Raw genomic sequence first — 15,598 nt, 5'->3', positions numbered from 1 at the left:
ATCTGCAGATATGGTAAAAGGTCGGAAAGGTGCGATTGGAATATTATTTTCAATTGAATTGTTTGAGTAGACAAGGGGACATGGGTTCAAACTAATAAAAGGACTTTATCAAGAGATTGTATTTTTTTTTTTAAATTTGGAGTACCCAATTCATTTTTCCAATTAAGGGGCAATTTAGAGTGGCCAGTCCACCTACCCTGCACATCTTTGGGTTGTGGGGGCGAAACCCACGCAAACACGGGGAGAATGTGCAAACTCCACACAGACAGTGACCCAGAGCCGGGATCGAATCTGGGACCTCGGCGCCATGAGGCAGCAGTGCTAACCCACTGCGCCACCATGCTGCCCAAGGGGATTGTATTCTAATTACTGATACACTAAACTGATAGTGTATTAAACCTCCTGCTAATTTTGTGTATAAATCTTCAATTCATGGTTTTGGGAATCAGTCCATTTTTGCCGTCTGATTCAAAGTTAATTTGTAGTCCCCACCTATCTTAATGGGTCCATCAGGCTTAACTACAGGCAAGGTGGGAGAGGCCCATTCCAAAAACTGTACAGGCTTAATAATGTCTAATTCTTGTAACCGCTTGAGTTCGGACTAAATCTCCCCAAATAAGGCACAAAGGACAGGCCAGGCTCTGTAAAACACATGCGTGGCCTCCGGATCCACCCAAATCTTTGCTTTCAGACCCTGTAGTTTGCCTAACCCATCTTGTAGAACCCCTGGTATCTTGAAAGATTGGCGATCACCAAGTAGACTAACAAATAAATGATTTATTAAGGTAAATAACTATTTGCAGAGTGATATAAAGGCAACCACACCCCACGACTCCAAGCTCCTAATTAACAGTAAATCCTGCGCTCAGCCCCAGGATTCACACGCTCCGGCCTGACTGGGCCCACAGGTCACATGACTCTCCGATAACTCACCCCCTTAAAGGGGCAGGCTGCCACAAGCTTGTTAATCTAATTAACAATAATCCCTTCACAGTCAAGAGCAGAATCTGATCAAAAAGTCCATCAATGCCTTTACACCTTAAATCTCTCCATTTCCTTTCCAGTTCTTCTGTTATCATCCCTTGCTCTTTTCTTTCATTGTTCTCTTCTATCCTTTCAATCCCCTACACTTTTCTATCCATCCATCCCCTCCAATTGTGAGTGTGTACGACCGCCTGCCCAGCATTCCCTTCACTGTGAATTACTGGGCGAGCTTTACCAGGAGGACTGGTTGGGGCGAGCAGAACACTCCCTCACTGACAGATTGTGACAAAGGCGCTCAGCATAAGCAAAGTGTCAACATCGGAGTCAGGCATGCAGCATGGATGCCTATGGAGAATTCCTATCGCTATTGGGGCCCGGGGAAGAATGAGCTCTCAGTTCCGGGTGTGATTTCACAAAGAAACAAACTTTATTACTATCACAGTATTACAGTATCTTTAATATCACACCAGAAAACAGCTTATTTAAAAACCCCTTAAATAATTCTAATTAATACAGTGACTACAAAACCCTTAACTGCTATCTTTATTCCCACTCAAAAAACAATAAAACCATCTCAGCTCTCAATCCACTGTTAAATGAAATGAAAATGAAATGAATGAAAATCACTTATTGTCACGAGTAGGCTTCAATGAAGTTACTGTGAAAAGCCCCTAGTCACCACATTTCAGTGCCTATTCGGGGAGGCTGTTACGGGAATCGAACCGTGCTGCTGGCCTGCTTGGTCTGCTTTCAAAGCCAGCGATTTAGCCCTGTGCTAAACAGCCCCAAATATAGTTAGCACTCAGGAATACCTGCTGTACAAAAATGTCTGGATCTTCTTCTTTGAGACAAAGAGATCCTTCGACGCTGCTTTAAAGAAAAGATCTGAATCCTGTCAGAATAATGCAGAAACTCTGGCTATGTTCCTTAAGAAGCTGTTTCACCTTGTTTCAACTCACCTTCTACTCTCACTATTCTGAATTGCTTGGAAAGAAATGGTTAATCTAGCTGCAGTGCTTTTAAATGAACTGAGATGCTTGATCTTAACTCACCTCACCCACTAACACTCAACTAAAACTGCTTTTCTGCCAAAATGCCTGACACCTCGCATCCTCCCAGTGATGGCATCATCTTACCAAGCTGAAATCTAATTAACTCCATGAGGAATCCCCTTAATCAAACACTTCCATTAGCCCAAGCTTTTTACAATGCTTTAATTGCACCTCTGGCTCCAAAACGTTGTTGTTTTTCAACCTAGGATTTCTTTTAAAAACAGGACCGCAGCAGTCACACACTAACACGGGCTTTTAAGCCTTACTGCACCAAATGCAGATAATACAAAATATCTGAAATCCTTACATTCTGTGTCTGCATGGATCTCACCCTCACAACCCAAAGATGTACAGGGTAGGTGAATTGGCCATGCTAAATTGCCCCTGAATTGGAAAAGATAAAGAATTGGATACTCTAAATTTTAAAACAAATGATTGGAATGCCTCCCTCAAACCCCACCCAGTAAAGCTAATAGAGAGAGCGAAAATGGGTCAGGATCTCATGATTTTTTTTCACTTTCAGTCACACTGATGTTCACGGAAGCGAGGGTCTGGCACGCTGAGTCCTTGGCAGAGATTTCACAGCTGAATCAAGGTGAGAGCTGTCGCGGAAACCTTCGGCTATTTCTTTCAAAACAGCTCCCAGGACCCCGTCAGCGAGTTGGATGCCCCGCCAGAGAGTCACCCCCCTCCAGGTCCCTGGGCTCCACCTGGGCCTAGTCCGCGACTGGGGGAGACCAGGAAATCGGCCAATGGCCCTTTTGGGAAAAGATGGAAGGGAGGATTTACTCTCACCCACACCCGCACGTCCGTCCACACACAACCCAAGTCTCCGGAAGTTCCAGTTTCTAAGGAATCAGGTGACCTGCCTTGCAGATTGAAGCCTCCCTTTTGTTACAGTTTAGAGTTGGAGACAGGCTTCTCTAACATCATGAGGTCACAACGCCAAGTGGGAAATAACATTTGCACAACCTAAGTGCCTGTTACAGGGCCATATCTAGTGGACAAGCACGTGACCACATCTCGTTAACAGTCATTACATTACCATAACCTATGGTGAATGTAGGGATTTCATTTATATTTTATTAAATGTAATTGGCACAGCAAGGGTTAAACGCCTTGGTTAGTGTGTGTGACCGCTGCAGTCATGATTTTTTTAAAATCCTGGTTTGAAAGACAGCCAGGATTTATGGAGCCAGGAGTGCAATTAAAGCATCGTAAAAGTTTGGGTTGATGGACATTTTTATTTATGTTAAGAGGGCTCCCTGCGGAATAGTTGATTAGAGACGTTGTGCTCGGCTTAGTGAGGTGATGGGAGGAGCCAGGGGTTGAAGCAGTCAGGCGTTGAGATTGTCAGTGTTAGCTTTTGGCTGGAAGGAGAGCTCAGAATGTTTATTGAAGAAATACAGCCAGAGATTCTGCATTATGTTGATGAGGGAGGGCAGCACGGTGGCGCAGTGGTTAGCACTTCTGCCTCACGATACTGAGGACCCGGGTTCGATCTCAGCCCCGGGTCACTGTCCGTGTGAATGTTTGCACATTCTCCCCATGCCTGCATGGGTCTCACCCCCATAACCTAAAGATGTGCAGGGTAGATGGATTGACCACGCTAAATTGCCCCTTAATTGGAAACATTTTTTAAAAAGAGAAAAAATATATTCTGACAGGCGGTCTGGTCTCTTTCTTTCAAACAGTCTCAGAAGAACATTCTTTCTCAAAGTGGGGTAACTAAGACATCTCTATTCAGCAAGTATTACTGAGTGCTAACTTTATTTAAAAGTGAACTGAGAGCTGTGGTTTTGTTGTTTTATGGGGAATAAAGATAGCAGTTAAGGGTCATTGTGTCAGTGTATCGATTAGCATTGTTTAAGAGGTAATTGTTAGCTATTTTCTGATCTGACATTAAAGATATTTTAATACTGTGTTGGTAACAAAGTTTATTTTAATATATTATTTCCCCATTTTTTGTGAATTCACTCAATTCACTCCTTGAGCGAAGTGTCCTTTCCTCACAGTCATCTGGGGTTTTGGTCCAGTCACTGTTCGGGTCTGGTCCAGGATTGGAGTATACTGAATGTTCCACCGTCAAAGTCCTGGGGTCGCAATTGACAACAAAGTAAACAGATTGGCTTGTGGTTTGATGGAGCTTCCTGAAATGGGGCATCATGGGAAGCTCTCTCGGCAAGGCCTCTGACACCTCAACAAGATTCCGCCCTCCATTACAGCAATCAGGGAGCGCCGCACTGCTGTAGGTACCATTTTTCAGAGATATTAGACCAGCATTTGCCTGTTCAGGTGAATGTAAAAGTTCCCATGGCGCTAGTTTGAAGAAGAGAAAGGGAATTATCTGCAGAACATTTATCCCTCAATCATCATAACAAAAACAGATTATCTGGCCATTGTCAGGTTGCTATTTTCTGTCTTTACAAAATGGCTGCTGTCTTTCTTATGCCACAACATCCACTAAAAAGTACGTCAGTGGCCGTGAAAAATACTACTTAAATGCAAGTTCTCTCTATTTTTATAACGTGTTTGGCGGGTCTGTCAAGAATATAGAGATCTCTGGCGGAATGTGGTGCAGTGGATAGCACTGGGACTGCGGTGCTGAGGACCCGGGTTCGAATCCCGGCCCTGGGTCACTGTCCTTGTAGAGTTTGCGCATTCTCCCCATGTCTGCCTGGGTTTCACCCCCACAACCCAAAGATGTGCAGGTTAGGTGGATTGGCCATGCTAAATTGCCCCTTAATTGGAGAAATTAAAGTTGCCACCCAAGTTCATAGAGCCGTGACGAAAGCCTATAGTGTGTTAGCATTTATTAACAGAGGGATTGAGTTTAAGAGCCGTGAGGTACGTGAGGTACAAGACCTTGATTAGACCACATGTGGAGTATTGTGTGCAGCTCTGGTCACCTCACTATAGGAAGGATGTGGAAGCAGTGGAAATGGTGCAAAGGAGATTTACCAGGACGCTGCCTGGATTGGAGGATAGATCTTATGAGGAAAAGTTGAGGTAGCTCGGGCTTTTCTTATTGGAGCGAAGGAGGATGAGAGGTGACTTAATTGAGGTGTATAAGATGATGAGAGGGATGGATAGAGTGAACGTTCAGTGACCTTTTTCCTCGGGTGGATGTAGCTGTTACAAGGGGGCATAACTATAAGGTTCATGGTGGAAGATATAGGAGGGATGTCAGAGGTAGGTTCTTTACTCAGAGAGTGGTTGGGGCGTGGAACGCACTCCCAGCTATGGTAGTAGAGTCGGACACTTTAGGAACTTTCAAGCAGTTATTGGATAGGGAAATGGAGTGCACCAGAATGATTGGGAGTCGGTTAATTTGATCTTAGTTTCAGACTAGTTCAGCACAACATCGTGGGCCGAAGGGCCTGTACTGTGCTGTACAGTGTTCTAAATAAATAAATTGGATACTCTAAATTTATTTAAAAAATGAGAGAATTTAGAGATCCCATATTCTTGAAACGTGATGGCAGAGGAAAAGGCCATGAGAATGAAAGGTTTTTTTTTTCCTTTTGCTTTAGTCCCTCAGACCTTCAATGAAATGAGAAATTCTCAAACTGAAATCAAGATGGGCGTCTGGATGCTGATGAATAATGGTAAGTGTTGGCGCTGGAGAATAATGAAGAATAATGGTAAGTGTTGGCTCTGGAACAGAGGTCCATCGATCGGAGGACTGGGCCTGTGCGTCAGTGACTGCAGACAGGATTCAACGTGAACTAGGGTAACTTCCCGTTCCTGTCATTCCTGCCCAGGCCCCGTCACATGTAACAATTCACATTGAGATAGCGCCTTTAACATTGTGCATCATTCCCACGTTTTCGGAGCAGGCTGGGAGGGTCATTCCCTCTCCCTAAGCCTGCCATTCCATGGACGCAGAGTCAGCCGTCAGTTAAGGAAGTGCCAAGGATTAGGATCAAATACCGCGTCAGAGAGCTAAATAATGACGAGCATCGTAGAAGAGGCGGGAGAGAGGTTTCGGGAGGGAAGTCCAAAGCTTAGAGTCTCGGCAGCTGGAAACACAGCCACCAATAGAGTGGGAAAAGCAAGTGAAGGATGGACTTGGGGAAAGACTTGGAGCAAGATAGAGTTCCCAGAGAGCCTGAGGACTGCCTCAAGGAGGTGACGTGGATAGAGAGGGATGAAAACATGGGTCGGTTCGAGCACAAGGATGAGAATTGGAAAACCGAGACAATGCCAGACCATTGGCCAATGTGAGCGTTTATATTCATTCTTCCATGAGATGTGGACATTTATCACCTCTCTCTCTAATTTGGCTTTGGGCTGAGTGTCTTTCTAGGCCCTTTCTGAGGGCAGTTAAGAGTTGACCACATTGCTGTGGGTCTGGTGTCATCTGCAGGCCAGACCGGGTAAGGACGGCAGATTTCCTTCCTGAGAGTACATTAGTTTCATGATAATCGATGATAGTTTCATGGTCATCAATACTGAGACTAGTTCTGTGTCCCTGATTTATTAATTGAATTTAAATTCCACCATCTTCCATGATGGGGTTCAAACCCACACCCCCAGATCATCAGTCTGGGCCTCTGGATAACTAATTCATTGGCATTATCACTACAACACCATTCCAAATGGAATGTGCAGAGAGAGGGAGAGAAGGGATAAATGGGTAGCAGTGAAGAGTAGGGGGCAAGGGTTGGTGATGGTGGGAGTGGTGATTCAGGGCAACCCAACAAAGAAGCTGGAGTGACATTTTGGAGTGTGTGAGGATGGAGATTGGCAGCATTAACAGAGACAGTGCAGATGGAGGATGCCATCTTATGCCAGCATCAACGAGGGGGGTAGAGCTGAGAGGGAGCTCAGTGCTCATTAATAAATCTGGAATATAAATCTAGCATCTAACAATTGTTGTCTATCATCAATTGTTAAGAAAAAAACCATCTGGTCCACTAATTTCCTTCAGGGAAGGAAATCTGCCGTCCTTACCCGTCTGGTCTACATGTGACTCCAGACCCACAGAAATGTAGTTGACCCTTAACTCTCCTCTGAAATGGCCCAGCAAACCTCTCTGTTCAAGGGCAGTTCGGGATGTGCAACAAATGTTGAGGCTAGCAGCGATGCCCACACCCATGAAAAAATGACAAAAAAAACAGATTGATATTTACATAGGATTGTTACATAGAATTTACAGTGCAGAAGGAGACCATTCGGCCCATCGAGTCTGCACCGGCTCCTGGAAAGAGCACCATACCCAAGGTTAACACCTCCACCCTATCCCCATAACACAGTAACCCCACCCAACACTAAGGGCAATTTTGGACACTAAGGGCAATTTATCATGGCCAATCCACCTAACCTGCACATCTTTGGACTGTGGGAGGAAACCGGAGCACCCAGAGGAAACCCACGCACACACGGGGAGGATGTGCAGACTCCGCACAGACAGTGACCCAAGCCGGAATCGATCCTGGGACCCTGGAGCTGTGAAGCGATTGTGCTATCCACAATGCTACCGTGCTGTCAGTGTAAGTAAAGTCAGCCTCGTACCAGATGACCATAGACTGCTTTTCCCTTTGAGGGGGAGAGCTGACTGGTGGTGATTTAACCTGAGGGTCACCACACCTCAGACCAGGGCCAACATTGAGAAGACGGGACCTTCATAAATTACTTCAGCCGATACGGGTATTGAACCCACGCTGCTGGCCTTGCTCTGCATCACAAACCAGCCGTCCAGCCAATTGAGCTAAACCGGCCAGAACAGCAGGCCCTACTCTGTTTTGAAATTGTCCCATGGGATCTTTGCCATCTACTTGAGAGGGGCAGACTGGGCTTTGGGTTAACCCTCTTGCCCAGAAGACAGCAGGGTGGCATTTCCTCAGTAATGCTCTGCAATGTCAGGTTGTTTTTTGTAGGCCTGGAGTAGGCCTTGAAGCCTAAACCTTCTCCCTCAAAGGCGAACGTGCTGCCACCTGAACCCTGGCTGCCATCAGTCAGAGGACCACCTAGATACCTTTTTGGGTGGCTCCGTCCCCATTTCACAGGGGTCACAACACACACAGTTTGAGATCTGGCTGGTTTTTGTTTGCCCCCTTCAATGCCGCATTGTCAGAACCGTGTTTAGTTGTCACCAGAGCTGACGCATTGCCTCTGTTCCAGTCACACAGATGTTCGGCGCCATTGGCACCCCCAGCACTGAGCTACACGCCGAGCTGTCACAGCTGAGGAACGATGGTACGTGTGGAATTCCAATCCGAATGTCTTTCCCGTCTCCAAATCCAGCTGCTTTTTCTCCAGAGATAGTCAGCGCTGTCCTGTCACAAACAACTAGTTCAAATGAAGACCGTCCCATCATATCCCGCCCATGAACCTAGGAATCTTCATTCAGTGCCTCCCCTGCAGTTGACCTCACTTCAGACTCCTCCGATCCCATGATATGTCCACAAGGTCCATTCCACAAGCCTAGGTTTGTCAGTCCAGTTCTTGTCATCAACCAGGTCTCCATTTTGTGCGAAACCCTCTTGCACGTCTCGCAGTGCGAAGGCCTCTTCATCCCGGAGCTGTAAGCTGGAAACACGCAAACAGGCCTTTCAGCCCATCAAACCTGTTCCAACTTTCCATTGCCCCCACACAACCCCACCCCCACCACATGAAGAAATGATTTCTCTTCTCGACCCTATCAAATTCCTTTATCGTTTTCAAGGCCTCAATTAGATCACTCCCCAATCTTCTAAATTCAAGGGAATGCAAATCACATTTACACAACCGGCCCTTTGTAATTTATCCATTTAAACCCCAGTGAAGGAGCACAGGACATGTTGGTTGTAACAATTGAAAACAGGGTCTTCACCTTTTACGATTTTACAGAAGGAAAGGCCTGAATTTATAAAGCGTGTTCACAGCCGTCAGCTACCACTTTGCAACCTGTGAGGTACTCTCTTGAAATGTCACTGGAAAGGCAGCCGCCATTTTGTACAAGCTCCCGACAACAGCAATGGGACAAGGAACAGACAATTATTTTTTTGTGCTGTTGACTGAGGGATCAATATTGGCCAGGACACTGGAGGTAACTCTCCGGCCCTTCGTCAGAATGGTGCTGTGAGATGCACCCGAGGAGGGACATCGGGCCGCGACTTAATGTCACATCTGAAGGACAGCACCTGTAACGATGTGGCACTCCCTCAGTGCTGCACAGGGGGCATCAGCCTTGATTCTTACACTTAAGCCCTGAAGTGGGACTCGAACCCAGAACCTTGCGATTCCACAACAGGCAGGCTGCCGACTGAGCCACGCCTGACGTCGTGTCCATGACCATTAAAATATAAAGGCAAGTTTCAGTGAATCCTCATCCCAAAGAGCCAGGCCAGTGTGCACAGTGTGTTGAATCCGGTTAGCTCGGATTGTACTGACGGGGGACAGAGTATTTTGCTGGGGTTAAAAACTGATTTCCATTGCAGTTACACGGAAACTCACTCAAGTGAGCAACACGCAGGATGGTTTCAGGAAAGAACTTTCGAAGTTCGACAATAAGAGTGAGTATTCAAAACAGCCAGATTATGCGTCCAATTCAAACAGGTGTTACAATCCTAGTTGATGTTACAACCGGACAGGAAGATCCCAGAATGGAACCCTAGCTCCAAAGAATGCAACTTTACTTCTTTTATTTATAAAAAGTGGAGGGACAGCATCACAGGCCGCAAAACATTTATTAAACATGAAAAGTTGGATTATTATACAATACTCATTTGCCTCCTCTCTTAGTTTATCAAATACACACAGATTTAAAGATTAACATGGATTACAAAATTCATCTTGGCCTATAATGGTTTCATTAACACAAAGTCCCTTTTAAGCACACCAGATGACTGTGGTCAAATACACTCTCCAGTCTGAATCCCCAAGTGAATGTTTGAGGTTGTCTCCTCAGAATCCTCCTCAGATGATTATCACGCCAGAGCTCCACTTCCAAAATACACGCTTTAACATCTTCTCTCATATGCTTTCCCTACGTGGTTTGCATTCCGAATTCCAGACCAGTTTTCCCAAATGCCACTTCTAAACAAAGCTTCCGCTCCACCTTTAATCCAGTCCAGGATTTTATGCAACCCCTTTTAGGATTTCTTTCTCTTGACTGCTGTGCAAACTGTTCACTATCGTATTAACTCTCGAGTCATCTACCTCTGAAGTCTGTGGCCCCACTTTAAATCCAATTACTGCAATTGCCTCGTTAACGGAGAATACTTTGTTTACTCTTTCTTGAATTCTTCTGAACAATACCGTGGCCTCTGATTCTCTTAACTTCAGCCATCTTCAGACATTATTTCTGTCCCAATTCCCTGGTTATCTGTACTGTATCTTATGCTAAAGGAGCTCCCCTCCTGTCCAGTCTTTCTTCTGGCATGGTTGAGAGATGTTCAATCCCCAGTATCCTGTCTTCAACTTCCCACAAATTCAACTAAACCTAAAACTTAAAAGTTTCTCTACCTTACAAGGCCCCAGTTACTAAGCAACCACTGATAGTTTATTTATTCTTCACACCACAGCCCTCTCTAAGCACAATAGAAGCATAGTCGAAACTTAACCAGCCCTCATATAGGCAGACACCTTTGTCCAGCATGAATATAACTACACATTGTACCCTTCCAGGTACAAAGACATGAAATTAAACCCACCTAAAACTATACTTTATTTCTCATGTTCACCAAAATAAATATAAATCCTTCAAAACCACCTTTGTTTTCCTAACATGTGTTTAACAAATTCTGATCCCCATTTTTTAAGCAATACACAGAACAAATAAGGGAAGAATTGATACAATACGGGCACAAACAGCATTAGTTGTTGCCCGTCTAGGTACAGGCAAAACAGTACAGAACAGATCTGAAACAGGTCAACTGAAGAAATTACATTCTGGATCAATTCAGCAACAAGATACCTCAGTGAGTGGGGAAAGATCATATTAATTCAGACGGATAACAATGCCAGCTGGACACCATAGAACTTACTAATCAATTGTTTAGGCTCTTCAGAATTCAGGATTCTTTCCACCAGGGAAATTGAGGAGTCTGGGCGCAGGAAAGTCTTATCCAGGATAAAGTCCCAATGCTGTCAATACTTCAAAACGGATTGTCTTGGGATGACATAGCTGCTGAAAGGATGACAAGGAAGCATCTCTGAACATAGAACATAGAACAGTACAGCACAGAACAGGCCCTTCGGCCCTCAATGTTGTGCCGAGCCATGATCACCCCACTCAAACCCACGTATCCACCCTATACCCGTAACCCAACAACCCCCCCCTTAACCTTACTTTTATTAGGACACTACGGGCAATTTAGCATGGCCAATCCACCTAACCCGCACATCTTTGGACTGTGGGAGGAAACCGGAGCACCCGGAGGAAACCCACGCACACAGGGGGAGGACGTGCAGACTCCACACAGTCTCCCAGCTGAAAAATGCCTCTATCTCTCCAGGTATCAGATCCACGGTCGGTGATATCGGGTGGGAAGTCTGGGCCGCCTTGGATAGGAGAGGGAGCGGAAATCAGTTTAGATTGCCCCACTAGTTGGCGCACAAACCTCCACTCTCAAGTATTTAAAGGATTATCACATTTAGCTGAGCCTGCCTTAATGTCACCATCAAACCACAAGACCTGTAGAGGGAAAGTTGACCGCTCTGCTTCAATACCGAGCAAGGTGGAGGCCGGGTCCATCCTAACCCAACACCTGTGGAATGTTAGGTGAGAGGTCAGCTGATACAGCCCAATTTTTGGGAGGCCGAACCCCACTTCCCAGCACCTGGTAACTGGACCTTGGCCAAATGAATGCAAATAAACATATCAATCATTCCAGTAATTTATTTAACGACTCGAGCCGACAACGAATAGGCATGATTTGTAACGGATATAACAATCTGGGCAATGCGTTCATTTCAATGTAGACCCTCTTCCCAAGCCTTAAAATTAGGAGGGCCAACCACAATTCAAGATTACCTCTAATAGCCACAATCAGCTGGGGAACATTGGCCCCATATAGCTGTCTAAGGGAAGAGAATGGAAAACCCCAAGGTATTTAAATCACATGGGGGAACCATTGAAAAAGGAAATTAGCAAGGGGCGGTGGTTTACCCCTCAACCCTCCACCTCTACCAGCATGGCTTCTGACTTAATAAAGTTAATCGTGTAACCAGGCGCTATAACTACCCACCACTCCAACAATGTCAGCGTCCGAAAGGGCAGGATTCAACACCAACAGCAGGGAATCATCTGTATAAAGTATAACCCTGTGCTGCTTCATCCCACATTCCAACTCTGATATCAAGGGGTCTGAGCTAATGGCTCAATGGCCAACGCAAACAACAAGGGCGACTGAGGGCAGCCCTGCCTCGTCCCTCTCTGAACTCCAAAGTTCAACGAGCTTGAACCATTCGTGAGCACTGTTGCCACAGGTCCCGATACAATAATTGAATCAAATTGATGTAATCGTCACCCCACCCAAAGCCTCTCAACGTATAAACCAGATCATTCCACCCAGCTCAGTCAAACACTTTGTCTACGCCTAAGGAGATAGCCATTCTGTCCCGTGCACATTTCTGAAAGGTCTGTGTCACATTTAGAAGCCCTCCAACTCAAAAATCTTCCCCTAATAAACTCAGTCTGGTCCTCCCATACAAAGATGTGAAGGTTAGATGGATTGGCCATGATAAATTGCCCTTAGTGTCCAAAATTGCCCTTAGTGTTGGGTGGGGTTACTGGGTTATAGGGATAGGGTGGAGGTGTTAACCTTGGGTAGGGTGCTCTTTCCAAGAGCTGGTGCAGACTCGATGGGCCGAATGGCCTCCTTCTGCACTGTAAATTCTATGTTAAATGTCAGAAGATGTCCTCCAGCCTTTTGGCCAGAACCTTAAACAACAGTCGATACTCAAAAGAGATATTGGACTATACACTCCTCCGGCATCTTGCCCGCCTTCAGAATCAAAGAAATAGAAGTTTCATCGGCAGCAACATCTCCAACTCAAAACAGTGACAATACATACCCACCAACGGGTCCAACAACAAATCCTTAAACTCCCCATAAACCTCACACCCAAAGCCATCTGGTCCTGGTGTCTTACCCACCTGAAGCGTCTTAACAGCCTTTGATATCTCTCCCTAGACAAAGGAGCATTAAGAGCCCCATGTTGGCTTTCGAAAGTCTGATATAATCCCGCACAGAATTCCCATTTTATCTTCTCTTTCTTCGTTTTCCCCTCCTACAAGCCGCACAGAGGGAATCGCCTTTCTCGTTGTCACGCAAGTCAGATATCCGTTCATTTTGTTCCCTAACTCATACAACATCGCAAAAGTGGAGCTTTTCCCGACCTGCCGAGTCAGTAAGGAGTCCGAGGTCACTCTTGCCGCACTCACCTTCTTCAACGACTGCCGATTGGGAGTCTTCTAATAACCCCTTCCGCCTTCGCCAAGCAACCCTCCCGCCACATCTGGCTCTCCAGCACCTTGCACCTTTTATCAGCTGAATTAGGAATAATCCGTCCCCTGGCCTAAACCGTAAACATCCCCCGCAAAATGGTGGACCAAACATCAGGGGTCAAGTTAATCGAGAAGAAGAACTCAAACTCTTTTTTAAAGTGCGTAGTAAATGTTGTATATCTAATCAGGGAGGCATCGAACCTCCAAATTCTCAAACAGGGGGAGCCCTCCAGCAAAGATTCCGGGAAAACGGGTGGAGGGTGGGGGGGGGGGGGGGGGGGTTCTGAGATTAGAATGCAGCCTAAGGAGCAGGAGGACTCCAGGTGTGGGACCACTCGCAATACAAAAGAATAGTCAATTCTCGTCTGGCTTTGATGCGGGGTTGAAAAAAAGGCAAAATCTCTACCCTTAGGTTGTAACCTCCTCACAGGCCGAGGACATAGACCCAGCCTGCAGCATTGGGACGGTTGTTGGTAACCGAGAGTTTGTCTCCCAGGGATTTCATAGAACATAGAACAGTACAGCACAGAACAGGCCCTTCGGCCTTCAATGTTGTGCCGAGCCATGATCACCCTACTCAAACGCACGTATCCACCCCATACCCGTAACCCAACAACCCCCCCCTTAACTTTACTTTTTTATTAGGACACTACGGGCAATTTAGCACGGCCAATCCACCTAACCCGCACATCTTTGGACTGTGGGAGGAAACCGGAGCACCCGGAGGAAACCCACGCACACACGGGGAGAACGTGCAGACTCCGCACAGACAGTGACCCAGCCGGGAACTGAACCTGGGACCCTGGAGCTGTGAAGCATTTATGCCAACCACCATGCTACCCTGCTGCCCCCAAGTTCAGTTAAAGTCGCCAGCCACAAACGCGTTAGCCAATGCCAACTCGGTAAAATACAGAAAAGCCTCAGTAATGAACTCCAGGGAATAATTTGGGTGTCCGTAAACATACATTAATGAAACACTCAACGGGATTTAACGAAAATAGTGTCCCGTTTTGGACACTAATAACAGGGTGTTTCCCAGCACCTACAGCACCGAGCAGGGTGTTTCCCAGCACCTACAGCACCGAGCAGGGTGTTTCCCAGCACCTACAGCACCGAGCAGGGTGTTTCCCAGCACCTACAGCACCAAGCAGGGTGTTTCCCAGCACCTACAGCACCGAGCAGGGTGTTTCCCAGCATCTACAGCACCGAGCAGGGTGTTTCCCAGACCTACAGCACCGAGCAGGGTGTTTCCCAGCACCTACAGCACCGAGCAGGGTGTTTCCCAGCACCTACAGCACCGAGCAGGGTGTTTCCCAGCACCTACAGCACCGAGCAGGGTGTTTCCCAGCACCTACAGCACCGAGCAGGGTGTTTCCCAGCATCTACAGCACCGAGCAGGGTGTTTCCCAGACCTACAGCACCGAGCAGGGTGTTTCCCAGACCTACAGCACCGAGCAGGGTGTTTCCCAGCACCTACAGCACCGAGAATGACCCCGCTATCAATGGAACTCTGGGGGGGCGGTTTTTGGCCTCGGTCGGGAATGCCCCGTCAAGGCCACACTTACCTCACCGTCAGTGCAGGGAGATATCAGGTTGTCTTTTCTAAATACCACCCGATCTCTCAAACCTCTCAGCCACCCCACCACAGACGCTAAATCCCTCACAACTTACCTTTTCGGGGTCCTCAAGCACCCCCACTTCACCCCACCACTTAAGGGCAGGGCACCTCCGAGCATGATCCATGATCCCTGGCATGGACAACCTGGCATCTGAGCACATTGGCAGTACCAGCCTGGCACACTGGGTGAAAGAAATCCTCACTCGCCCATGGAGCCAGGTCCCAACTCACCTTGCCATCTCCAAGACCTTCTGGTGGTCTTTAAGGTTGTGGAGGCGAATGATTAAGGACTTTGGATTAAAAACCATCCCTTGGCCTCAAAGATAAGATATGGTGTGCCTTTCGAATTTGAAATGTCCATCCTTCACACCCAGCTTGAGAAAACATGTCAACAAGTCCTCAGAAAACCTAACAGGGGGCCTTACCCTCCACCCCTCCCAGCAGACCAAAAATTTGGATATTCATTCTCCGATCTCGGGTCTCCAAGTCCGCCAGGACCTCTGTCAG

The 15,598-nt window shown here is 46.6% G+C and overlaps 1 protein-coding gene across 1 annotated transcript in view; it reads left to right on the top strand.

The window, feature by feature from the left end:
• The window catches only part of LOC119957044, a 147,082-nt gene that overhangs the window by 33,251 nt on the left and 98,233 nt on the right, over positions 1-15,598 (top strand). Inside the window, exons 8-11 of the mRNA XM_038784639.1 lie at positions 2,560-2,631; positions 5,570-5,644; positions 8,163-8,237; positions 9,461-9,535. Of these exons, the coding sequence (XP_038640567.1) occupies positions 2,560-2,631; positions 5,570-5,644; positions 8,163-8,237; positions 9,461-9,535 (297 nt within the window). The remainder of the gene's footprint in view (positions 1-2,559; positions 2,632-5,569; positions 5,645-8,162; positions 8,238-9,460; positions 9,536-15,598) is intronic.

The sequence above is a fragment of the Scyliorhinus canicula genome, chromosome 25 (assembly GCF_902713615.1).
Source record: "Scyliorhinus canicula chromosome 25, sScyCan1.1, whole genome shotgun sequence".
Classification (NCBI taxonomy): Eukaryota; Metazoa; Chordata; class Chondrichthyes; order Carcharhiniformes; family Scyliorhinidae; genus Scyliorhinus; species Scyliorhinus canicula.
The sequence above is the reverse complement of the archived record's forward strand: the minus strand, read 5'-3'. Positions and strand labels throughout refer to the sequence as shown.